Source organism: Artemia franciscana, chromosome 6 (genome assembly GCF_032884065.1).
Source record: "Artemia franciscana chromosome 6, ASM3288406v1, whole genome shotgun sequence".
NCBI lineage: Eukaryota > Metazoa > Arthropoda > Branchiopoda > Anostraca > Artemiidae > Artemia > Artemia franciscana.
Genome location: NC_088868.1, coordinates 20,038,648 through 20,051,849, shown reverse-complemented (window position 1 = coordinate 20,051,849; position 13,202 = coordinate 20,038,648). Strand labels below are relative to the sequence as shown.

The 13,202-nt window shown below is 35.7% G+C and overlaps 1 protein-coding gene across 1 annotated transcript in view; it reads left to right on the top strand.

Moving 5' to 3' along the window:
* Positions 1–13,202, top strand: part of LOC136028161 (calcium/calmodulin-dependent protein kinase kinase 2-like) — a 166,148-nt gene that overhangs the window by 14,850 nt on the left and 138,096 nt on the right. Inside the window, exon 2 of the mRNA XM_065705842.1 lies at positions 3,819–4,321. Coding sequence (XP_065561914.1) covers positions 3,827–4,321 — 495 coding nt within the window. The 5' untranslated portion in view covers positions 3,819–3,826. The remainder of the gene's footprint in view (positions 1–3,818; positions 4,322–13,202) is intronic.

Here is a 13,202-nt window from a genome sequence, read left to right as displayed (position 1 = left end):
ATTCTTGGAAAACGTGAAAATCGAGGTATCTTACGAATAGGTGATCGGATCTTAACGAAACTTGATATATAGAAGAATCTTATGTCTCAGATGCTCCATTTTCAATTCGAATCGGATCCGGGGACAAAGAGGGTTGGAGGGGGAAACAGAAATCTTGGAAACCGGAAATCTTGGAAAACGCATAGAGTAGATATATCGGGATGAAACTAGATGGGAAGAATAAGCACACTTTATAGATTTGAGATTGACATAATTGGTACGGATCCGTACTCTTTGGGGGAGCTGAGGGTTGTTAATTTGGAAAAATTAGAAAAACTGAGGTTTTTTTTTAACTTGATCGGATCTTAATGAAATTTGATATTTAGAAGAAACTCATGTCTCAGAGCTCTTATTTCAAATCCCGACCAGAACTGTTGATATTGGGGGGAGTTGGAGGACGATGAAAATTGGTATGCGTGTCAGGGAGCTGTACAAATTGACTTGATAAAGTCGTTTTCCCCGATTTGACCATCTGGGGGGCTGAAGTGTGAGGAAAAATTAGAAAAATTTAACTAATTTTAACTTACGAGTGGGTGATCGGATCTTAATGAATTTTATTATTGAGAAGGACCTCGTGACTCAGAGCTCTTATTTTAAATCCCGACCGGCGTTAAGCCTCTGACTTTCCCCTTAAAGCAATCTATTGATTCTTAAAATTTTGCTAGAGCTCATACCATATGAGCTCTTGGCTCTTTCGACCTCATCACAAGTGCCATATGAGCTTTTAGCTCGTGTTTGGGTGGAAGGGGCGAATTTTCTGCTGGGGGATTTTTCACGGAGAAAATTTTCCTTGATGATGGGAGTGTCCAGGGGGTGAATTTTTCAGTGGAAATTTTACTCTGTCGGAAACTGCCAGAATTCCTATATGAAATTATTCTTATGTCTTGCTTTCTCGTTGCCGACTCAATTTTACGCATGGAGAAGTTAAGGATAATTGTCCTACGTCATTTTCACTGTGATTGAATTGTCTAGAGGATATATTCGTGGAGAGATGGGATATTTGCTTGGAGGTGGAGCCAGATTTCTCGGCATTAGGCCTACTTATAAAAGAATCAGAAATTAAATAAGAAAACAAGTTTTTTCAACTTAAAGCAAGGAGCAACACTAAAACTCAAAACGAATAGAAATTATGACATATATGAGGGGGGTTGCCTCCTCTTCAACACCTTGCTCTGTACGCTAAAGTTTGGGTTTTATGCTAATTCTGTAAGAACGACTCTTTAAACACAAGGCTTGTTTTGTTAGAACAATGAGAATCTTTTTTAAAAGTACTAAAAAACTTTCAGTACTTTTCCTAAAATTCCTTTGTCCCTAAAAGTTCTGTGCCCCCTCAACCCCCTCCTCTAAACCCACCTGTGGAGAGAGGCATGTAGCCAAACTTAAGACATATACAGGCCTAAATGTGTTTTAAAGATGTCTGAAAACTCAGATGATTCTTTTCCGAATTTTTTCCGTTAGTGTAAGGGAAAATCAAGTCTCTTTGTTGAAAGGGTCCATCATAAATATAAGCCAAAGTTAAGGTTGAACCATTAATTGGATCATGATTGTTTATTAATTTGGTCAAAGTTGAGCTGTTTTCACTGTCAAGTTTGTCTTCACTTTCTGTTATTGTGTTACTACAAGAAGACGTTGAGGGGAATCAAATCCCTTTTCAATTCCGTCTTCTTCTTGTTCCACTTTCCGTTGCTTTTTTTAAAATTAGTTTTGACCTCCAAACCAAAGAAAGAAAATAAGGAGCTCTGCCCTTTATTGGTTTTATTAGTCCGTTATAACCAAATAAAATTGACACACATTATATTTTTAACAAAAATATAAAACACGTCGAAGTTGAGAGCTGGACAAAGCTGGTTTTTACAGAACTGGTTAAGGAACCAAAAGTTTGTCCATCTTAAATCCCTGAGCCTATGGACGCGCTTATTCTGAATTAAAAATTTACAGAATGTGTGACAGTCCAGCTGTCCCGATCCTGGGACCACATGGTCTTGCGCTCTTCCAGCTGGTGGAGGAGGGGAATGTACCAGGCGGTTAAAAAGTAAAAAATAGCCCTTTCTTCTCCAAGTTTTCTATAGGATATTTTTCTTCAAGCAATAACGAAGAAAAGATACTATTTAGCAGACGTTACTTGGTTAAATTCAGAACGGTTACATAATAAATTAATAAACAATGCACACGTATCAAACAAACATAAATTAAGTAGTGAACTCAGCTTTTACTAAGGCTCTCAGCAATGAGCTGCTGCAGACGACAGTGGTGTAGGCTAATGTAAAGAAGCTTTCGGGTGGGTGATGATGAGTTTAATGAGCTTGATTTTCTTTTGCCAGCTTTATCATTGATAGTAAAGTGCATATCCCCCTTCCACTTCCTTTAACTCCCGCGCCCATCATAGGAGACATAATCTCGTAGTTAAACTACGCACTATTCCAACAATGTTAGACTTGATAAGGCCATCATAAAGTGCCACATGGTACACTAAAAGCGCAATTTGGGTGAAATTTTCGGAATGGGAAGGCTGGGCTGGACACATGGACATCATGGAGAACTAATTAGGGGCTCAGTTATAATCTAATTGTTATATTTAATTGCTCTTTATAAATTTGAATTAATAAAGCAATCATAAAGTGCCACATGGCACTTTGGGTAGTTTCTTCATTAAAAAAAATAGCGAAAAAGGGTTTTGTTCTAATATTTTTTCTCCAAATTTTTTTGGGGCAGCTTCCCCCCCCCCCCAACGACGGCACTGGTGAAAATATTTGTGTAATTCAATAAAACAGTATGGTAAAGTCTAATTGTAACGTCAATTCTTTTATGATTTGATTTTTCAATGTTAAACACATTTCTGGAATCCTTTTTTTTCAAATTTCCTGAAATATTAATGTAGATACATATTACAAGAAAACTATAATTTATTTAGACATTCTGATTGGACATTTAAACTCAGTGTATAAAACTATGTTAGGATTACAATTAATCCTTCATTGTGTTCATATCTACAAAAGAAAAAAAAATTAATCTTGGAAAAGTTAGAGAAAAATGTCCTAAAAATACAACTTAGAGGCTGAATTCAACGTCAACGGAACTAAACCCTGTTCTATGATGCGAAACTGTAATAGTAAGTCGACAGCCTCTTACCTTTGCTTCGCCTAAATACATTTGAAGAAACAGCAATTTTTCACTGTGAACATTTTCGTTTGCAAACTTAGATAGTTAAGTGATGTACGTTATGGATCTTTTGGTACTTGTCGGTTATTGGACACACAACCAAGAAGTAAAGTTAGGTTAATCCTTGTAAAAAACTACAAAACATAATGATAAATTAATACATTAGAAACAAAATTATGGAAACCTAACGTAACCTAAGCTAACCCCCACCCCACCCCTAATGTGCAAATATATAGCCCAAATTATACAAGTCCAATGCATTGTTTCATCCCTCACTTGTTTTTGTAGCTATGAAACTGGTTTTCTGAGATATAACCGAAGTGTAATTCTTAAAAGTGATTTCAATAACCGACAAGTACCAATTTTGCTATTTTTGAAAATTGAAAAAAGAACTTCGAAAAGAAAAAGAGAGATGTCTTTTACACTTTTTACAGCATTGTAGTCTCTAACTTGAGTCTTTATATTTTATTGCCATATTTCAAACAAATTTGCAAATTATATTTTCCTCTTAGCTAGCACCTGTCAGTAATGGATGGTCACAAAGAATTAATACAATTCAAGACATTGTCAATGACCTTACGCGCTTCATTAATATTCAGTAAATGAGTCGTCTTTTTAAGGTTTTTCAATGCCGACTCGGAGCCGCGCGCAAGTTCCAAATTTGGGCTGGAGCCATCAGCATAGTTCCTCATCACAGTTTCATTCGGATAGTACGGGAATGCAAACTGTTGACCTCCTGCATCATATTCAGCATGACAGTGGTGTGATAGAATGTTTAAAAAAGTGCTTACAGAGCACATTAAGCAAGTGCCTAGAAAAAATGAGTGAAAATGGGAATGAATGTGTTTGCGCTGCCACACAATTGGCACAAAAAATTGAGAAGCTAAAATTGGACTGCACAAAACCGGTGACTCATTGTGATTTAGTGAAGCAAAGTGATTTAGAAGTGACAAAGGGTGCACGCCCACTTTTTCCAAACTTGCCATATTCGCCGTATAATTCCCCGTGTTCGAGTCCCAGGTTAAAACGTAAACCTTTGAGGGAAAGTCAGAGGGTTAGCAAAGAAGTAGTTGGAGATTATGTACAGCTTAACCAGTACCTTCTTAAAGAGCCTATTGGTCAGGTAAAATCCTATTATTATTATTATTATTATTATTATTTAATCTTGATTAGTTTTGTCTATGGTGAGCAGGGGAAGAGATATATGCCTGCAACAAAATAAATTTTGAGCATTTATTAGTGAAAAGCGAGATGCAGTACGTGAAGGTAAAGAGATGCCGTGTTCTAAGCATCAATTCTCAAATTTATGACGAAATATTTTTTTTTAAGACTAATTGGGTGATAATTTTAAAGTTGAACAGTTTGTATTTATAATATTATGAAGGAATAGACTGAAGGTAGCTCGGTGCTCAAGGCATAATTCTCAAAATTATGACTAGATTTTTTTAGAAACTAATTGGGTGATAATTTTGAAGTTGAATAGTAGGTATTTGTACTATTACTAAGGAATAGACTGGAGGTAGCTCAATGCTCCAAGTTTGTGAGTGTGTATTTCAAATCGATGCGAAAGAGGCGAGAATTTTCAGCATTGAAGTTTTAGTTATTCAGTTACTTTCAACCAAGGTTTCGGTTACTTTGTGCGGTATCTGTTAGATTTTACTAATAACGCATACCGCCAAAAAGTATTTAATGAAATTTAGGTTTATTAGGGGAATCTATCCGTATTACCACAAAAACCAACTGGGAGGCGGAAATATTAATTTCGTAATAACAAGGAGGGGAAATCTAAAGTCCTAACTTCTTTAGGCTGTCGAAATGATTTCAGGATTGTGCTGTCACAACGTGGCTGAAAAGCAAAATATTTACTTCTTTTTACTGTCAAAAATTTGTTTTCGAGTCTTGCTATGGCACTGCGGTGAAGAAATAGATATTGTTACTTTTTTGGCTGTCTGTTTTGGTTTGCCTTTTTCTCCGAATCAGGGTGATTTTTATAGTATTATTTTTTTTAGGGATATGTATAATATAAAAATAAATGTATGACAAATGCAAAATTATTAATTTAAGTTTCGGATTTTGGTGAGCAAATGGTGGCCACTTTACTGCCTATTTCCATGTAATTAAAGCTCCGTATTATATGACATATCACCTCCTTTGTTCATCCTAAAACATTGAAATAAAGGCCAAACTCTTTAGAACTTTAATAAAGGTTCGTATAAGTATATACTTAGAACTAAGTATATGAGGCGGAACACTCCTTCAAAGGTCGGAGTAATCATTTAAGAAGAATAGATTTTCGAAAAATTGTTTATAAAAGAAGGCAAATAATTATGTGTTTTTTATTTTTATCTGGCTGGTATAGATTGGTCACTGAATTCCCAGTTTGAATCAATGGAATGACATCGATTTTTTTTTTCAAACGTTTGCTAATAAAATGTTGATATGAAGTGGAAATTCAAACAACTTGAGTTAACCACGGAAATGGAATATAACTACAATATTACTTCAGAATTTCTCACCTTCTCAACACCAACCAGTCACAAAATATAGTTATGTTTTTGTATAGGGGTTGCATAAAATTATCCAAATCGCTATATATACCGCTGAGGATTTTATACTTATTTTGATACATGTCATACAATCATATTTCCACGATTACTTGTTTATAAATCAAAATTTTACAGTACAATTATCTTACTTAATGCTAAATCTGAGTCAAACTTAAAATTTTTATTTTTGTGCTCAACAGACATATCGAGATATAAGCGTTTGAACTGAACATCTCAAGATAAAAAAAAAATAATTAAAATTTAGCACAGCTTGAAACCCTGAGAATTTAAATCACCAATCTATACCTATCAAATATAAAATATCAAACACAATTTTTTTTAAGAAGTATTCCGACTCATATACTTAGTTTGAAGCACATACCCACATGTATGTTTATTATAGTTCATATTTTTCTGATGATTTTGGTCTTTATTCGAATATTTTAGGATGAATAGAAGAGTAAATACTGACGAAGAGCTCTAAACTGACAGGACTCTAGACTGACTGGACTAGCCATTATAAACGTTTATCAAAATAATGAAGTAGACATCGACCGTGTAATAAATAGATATGGCGGGAGAGGAAATAGAGAAATAGACTTTTTCTTGTAAAATTGTAAATTCTGTAATTAAAACGAAATATATCGAACTTTAAAAAGTGGAAGGATACGCTACATTATTATAAAAAGTAAAATTTTGAATAGTCAATTTTGAGATTTCGTCAAAGTTGACGTTGTTTTTCAAAACATTATTTTTAAAAAGAAACAGTGATTAGTTAATGCTTTATTGCCTCTACTTAAAACCCTCTTTTTAAATGTCTTCTATGCATTTCTTTCTCTTCGTTCTGTTTTTCTTGTTGCATCACTAAAAGAACTATTATTTGATATTTAACATATCTTTTATGAATATACAAGTTGTATCTTTATCCTCATTCCTATTCTTCATTACTATCATAGTTAGTAAGCGATGCCCCAAAGTTAGGCGACATGCTAATTGTTTGACCTATATAAATTGTCATAAAGACTGTATAACCCCAAAAGATGGTTCAAGACCATTTTTTTTTTTTACATTAAGAGGCTTAAAACACTTGCTATAGTGGTCAGAAGTGCAAAGGCAAAAAATTACGGAGAAAATGTTAAATATAATTTTTTTTTATAGATGGTGAACAGCTTTTTATTTTTTTTTGTTATGGCGGGGTGGCTTTTATAACTTACTATTTTTTGCATCAATGTTTTTACACTATTTTAATTTCAACAGAGTTATTAGAACATTAACCCTCACCAGCGTTTAGATGAAATTTTCGACTTCCTACCTACGACACATAATTGTCGAGGTCCTCATTAAATTGGGGGTATTTTTTTGTTCGCAAGTTTATCGAAGCATCCTATTATGCGCACCCCCCTAAAGAAAATCCTAGATCTTTTCCTTACTAGAAGGCGCAAAGTGTATTCCGGGGGGGGGGGAGTATGTGAATTTTCTATCGCTGGTGTGCCTCTGGTGGTACGTTTTGCCCTGCCTCCTTTGCTTCTGAGCCTATCTTTGATCCCTCCTACTTGTAAACAAAACGGGTTATATGCTGTTTGATATATTTAATGAAGATATAGGGCAGGAATTTTTTTTTCGAGGGAGGACGTAAATTCATTAGAATAGTGAAAATTGTCAAAATATATGAAAATCGTACTAACATTTGGACACAATCATGAATATTATCAGATTCTAGGGGACGCTCATGACCTCGGGCTTCTACCCCTGATTTTGAGCCCTTCTTTGCTATATTACCTTCCAAAATAAAAAGATCCGTAATTTTGATCGTGTTTTACAGCATAAAATCTTGCTCTAATCGCTTATACAGAAATGTATAATTTGTGTCCCATTATTTAGTTACTAGCCAAACAGCCTACCAAACTTCATGTATAAAAATAAACACACTCTATACTATGTATCAGAGAAAATAATTTATCTCCGTCCCTAAAAAATCCAAGTCCCATTACCCCTCCCCCTTATGAAAAAATCTGAAAGTTCTTAACACGATCTGGCCAGCCATGACAACAAACAACAAAGAGAGAGAGAAAAAAAAATCAAACGAGACCGCGGTCAGTAAAGAGAAAAGAGATGAAAGACTAAAACAACGCGGATATTTCGCCTGTATGTAAACTAGGTGTTCTGAGCAAAACTAGGCGTCTTTTGCTGAGTACACCTAGTCTACATACAGGCGAAATATCCGCGTTGTTTAGTCTTTCATCTCTCTTCTCTCTACTGGCCGCAATCTCGTTTGATGTTTTTTTTCTCTCTCTTTGTTGTTTAATGAAAAAATCTTGGAAGTTCCAGCTCGACACCCAACTTTTGAGCCAAAGCAAGTCATATTTACCAAACTTTGTACTAAATAATCACGTTTTAGTGAAACCTACCTACTGCATACAATCTCTGTAATAATAAATTGTCGCTCGCCTCTAAGTGAAAAAAACGTATGCTTTATTGCGAATGTCCGAAAACCAACTGAATGATCAGATTCAGGGTATGCCATCTTCCTGTCATAGTCCTCAGATTTGCTATTGGCTGGACTGTGTTTATCGGAACTAACAATTTTATTGCACACAGAAACACAGTACCAACAAGTTGTTATTAACCCTAATAGCATATTTGTAGAAAGTGACATAAAAATTACAAATCTTTCGATTTTTCTGGGGGGGGGGGGGCTCACTCCCCCTAGTAATAAACAGCCTTCCTAAACCCTCGCTCTTTGCGCTACAGTCTTAAAGTTATTTAAAATACTTCTCATTCAAGTTCAGCGGCTCTTGTGCTTGAGCAGTCTTTCTTAAGGACTTGTGACAAAAGTCAAACTTTAGCGTCAAGGGCGATGGCTGAGGAAGGGGTGGTCCCCCTTATATAGAGAATAATTTCTGTTCGTTTTAAGTTTTAATGTCGTTCCTTGTTTTCAGTTGAAAAAAAAACAAACTTTTTTTGCATTTAATTTTTAGCCTTTTTCAAATCATTCAAGACACTATCCTTTCCCTCGTGTAAAATTTCCTCTGGAAAATTCCTTCCGGAAAACTTTCCTCCCCGTAGTAAGTCTTCCCATGCAGAAATCCCCCCCCCCAAAAAAAAACTTGTTTATTTCCTAACTTAAGCAAAATGTATAAATTACAGTCCTTTCTCCAGGAGCTGTGGGGGGGGGGGGTCATGCATTCCCCAGCGGTAGGATTACTAGACCTTTCAAATATGCTGAACCAAATGGGTATCCCAAAATTTTTATCAGATGTCTTGGGGGAAAAGGGGGTATGAGAAGGGACTAGTTGCCCTCCAATTATTTTGGTCACTTAAAAAGAGCGCTAGAGATTTGAAATTTTTGTCAACGGAGCCCTCTTTCGATATTTTAGGACCATTGGTTTCCTTATGATTACCCGAGGTAAAAAAAGCATAACTACGCATCTGTGATCTTTCTTCTGAAAAAAATGCAGTTCTACTTTTTCATAGATAGTAGCTTGAAACCTCTACAATATAGTTCTCTGACATGCTGCATCTGACTGTGTGATTTTCATTAAGATCGCTGGACTTTCGGGAGGTGGTTTTCCCTTTTTCGAAAATAAGGCATATTTTCTCTGACTCGTAGCTTTTTATCGGTAAAACTAAACTTGGCGAATTTTGTATATTTAGAATCAATCTGAAAATCAAATTCTTTAATATATCCAAGATTCTGTTTTTTAGAGTTTTGGTTACTATTGGGCCATGTCACTTCTTGCTTACGGTTTTTTACCACGACACTTTGAAAACAAGATTTATATTGTAGCTAAAGCGTATCTGTTGCTAATCTTAGTAATTATCACAGTAATTCGTATAGCCAGGGCTGGCTCATCCATTTTGGTGAACTAGGTAACCGTCTAGGGCGCTAGGTTCTGATTGGTGCTGGACTGTGGGCACGGATAGACCCTGTTTGCCAATATAAGCAGGCTGCGGAAAGAGGAAGAATGTATTTTTTTTAAAGTAAAAATAATTGCAAAAAATACTTTATTTAGAATCTATTTTTATAATTTCAAATTTACCCTGAAACCAGGCTGTTGATAATGTCCTACTCTGTTCTTAGATATTTTTCGTTACAAAACTAACTAAATGCCTAATCACTACAGCTTGAAGCTTTTCTCTCGTACCGGTTTTTCTTATCCCTCCGTACCTTTTGACTATTACTAGTCAGGCTGTGCGTTGGTGTCCACTCTTCTTTTCGTGTTTGGAATTCGGTTTTTAGCAAATCGTCAAGGCCATCGCCAGGATAGTTTACCCATTCCCCGTATGAGCGCAACACTGTGAAATTAAATTAAAAAGAACAGTTTTTCAACTGGAAATAAGGAGCAACATGAAAACTCAAAACGAATAGAAATTTTCTTGTTTTTGCGGTGAGGTTGCTCCCTCCTCAATAGCTCATTCTTTATGCTAAAGTTTGACTTTTTATTCCTATCATTTAAGAATGACTCTGAAACGCATTGACCGTTTAATTCGAATAATACGTGATTGAAACCTCTCTTAAAGAACCTTAAAGATGCCGTTCTGGGAATTTTCCGTTGAGAGGTTGTTCGGTGGGGCAAGTAATCCCCCGACGAAATTTTTGTTCGATTTTCTTGTTTAACAAGTTTACTTAGGTGAGTGTGTGCGACTGAGTGTGAGGGAGGTTGTGGCTAGTTGCTTTTGTCCCAGCTCAAGTAAATGTTGTAAAACTCTCCCCAGACGGATGAAAACAGATTCTTGTAGAATAATGACATAGCTGTCACGTCAAGATGTTTAAGTGTTATTTGAAAGGTATTCGGCTACTGTGGAAGCACAGGGCGACCGAACCGAACGACGGGTTAGGGAAAGAAAGCTAAGTAAATATGTCGTTTTAAGAGAGGGGACTGCTTCCCGTTGGTTCTCGTGCTCATTATTCTTTTACATACACTTAAAAACACATTTTTTAGCGTGTGCAACTGACGGTGCGAAAAATTGGTAACTTTATCCATTTGACACACAAGGCCAAAAACAACTTCATCGACCTATTTTTACGTTTCCATCATAGACGTGTAGTTCTAGTTTGTTCCGAACATCACGCTGGTAAAACACAACAAGTTGATAGTCATCTTGATTAAGTCTACTTAAAACCGAAATTTTGATAAGGAATACTACCACCAGTCCGCATTTTATCTTGTTTATCAACTCTCACCGACGATGAGAAAAGACATCCCCTTCCCTCCTTCCCATAATGCATTTTTTTTCTGAAACACAAATTTTTTGGCTATGTAGTGGCTAAAGGGCACGAATATTTCTTTTTTTCTGTAGTTGAAAATCACCTTACTTCTCTGAATTTGAATCATAGGTCCACCCTAAGCAGAAACTTCACCCTGTGTCACGTTTATAATTTAGTTATTTTTTGGAAGGAGGTGATAGAAATGGCCATCAGTCAAGCGTTCGATCTAAGATCTTTAGACTGTTCAATATCAACATAAAAATGTATGAGCAGTTGCTGTTTATTTAGAGGTGTAAGGAATGGCAAAACATAGTGTCAAAATTTAATGAGAAATTTAAATGTCTATTTCAAAATTTAATGTCTATTTGCTGTTTGTTCTCATTTTAATTTTGATTGACTTCCCTGCTCTTCCCTTGAAAGAAATCAAGTGTTTTTCTAGGAATGGGAGAGCTGTTTTCACCTTGTCTCGCATTTGACTTTGTTTTCGATCAGTTGAGAATTCTGAGGAGAAAAATTGAATCTCCACACTGAAGACAGTATTATCGCTTAAGTAAAATTAATAGGCTAAATAAAACGGAAATAACACGTTCAATAATTTTTTTTTTTTTACATACGGTAGGCCAGTTCTAGTAAAGTCTGGCCGGAAAATATAATCTTACTAACTCTATTAACTATGCATGATTTGTGTAATTCCATATTTATTTTCCTGGCAACAGCTCTATTTGCCCTGAGCTTGAATATCCGAGCTCAAACAGATTATCAGTTGTTAATAAAGCTAGATTGGAAGAATTACAACACATTCAATTTTTAAATCATGAATATGTTTGTAGGCGTAAACATGATTAGTCGAGGTGAGACGGAAGGCAAGATATTTCAACACGGTCGTTTTTTTCTCTTCGGATATCATTAATGTCGGTATAGGATAAGAGCTATTAAGTTTCTAAACCAGAACTGTTCATAATATTCCAAATTGGTTAATACCGTCAAACGGTGTTTCTTTGAATCTTGTGGGTTAATTTGAACAAAACACTAGCTCCTTTGTGGCATCTACTGGCCAAACATACAATCTCTGTATATCGTCCACAAGATGTCATTCAAAATGGAATAACATCAGGTTTGGTAACCGCCGTTTTTCTTCTTCAGTTTGCCATTTGAATCGCCGTTATCTCCCTTTTGTTTAGTTTGTAAAAAGTGACAGCAATTTTTTTAGAGATATGCGAGGAAGATGTAATTTAATAAACTAGTAAAAAAATATAGAACGTTTAATACCAGGCTATTATCGATTTGCTGTTTGCGATGGTTTGAGCAGAAAAGAGCTGTTCAAAGTTCAGGGGGAAAATAGGGTTACATTGAACCCTATTGGTGCATGCCCAAAATTCCCTGTGTGGGTTCAATGTTGCTGTTGTTATACTTTTTAGCTGCAATTTTGATTTTTTGTGTCCCATTGGATTAGGGGTAACTGAACTTAAATATAAATATATCAGAAAGATGCCCCGAACTTGTGAGCGCAAGGTTGGGAGTCGTCCATTTGCCATTTACAACGAAGATATTCTTTAGGAAGCCTAGATTAAGCTTTCAAATGGAGCAAGCTATTGTGATTTTTCTGCAATGTTCAACAAATCTGTTGACAATCTGAATAACACGATGAAGAATTAGCGTAGGCATACAAAGAAAGTTGGGGATCTCGTCTGCCTTGACACAGAAGGTGAAAAATTACTTTGAAAAACATTATAGTTGCTGCAGAACAGGGATTTCCTTTTGACAAATAATATCTGCGATGGATAGTTGCATCGTACTTTGACAACACTGGAAAAAGAGTAAATGCTTTCAAAATCAACATCCGTGGTTGTGAATGTGTTGACTCCTTTTTGAAGTGCCACTAAGACCAGCAATAAGTACATATGTGCCAAAACTATTCGAGAAAGAAAGGAAACATGACTCGCCAAGACCTTACAGACTACTTTGATGAGATTGAATCAACGATTAAAGATGTTTTAGAATCCAATATTTTTAACTTTGATGAAATAAATCTAAGTGATAGACTAGGCACAAAAAACGTAAATTTAAAAGGGGTGTTAAATACCCAGAGTGGATTATGAACCAGAGTAAAGCTGTGGTCTCGATTATGCTCTGTGATTCAGCTAAAGGAGATCTGTTGGCTCTGTACGTTTGTTATAAAGCAAAAGATTCGTAATCCAGCTAGAGAAGTGGGGGACCTCATGGTTCATGATATAATGTTAGAAAGACCG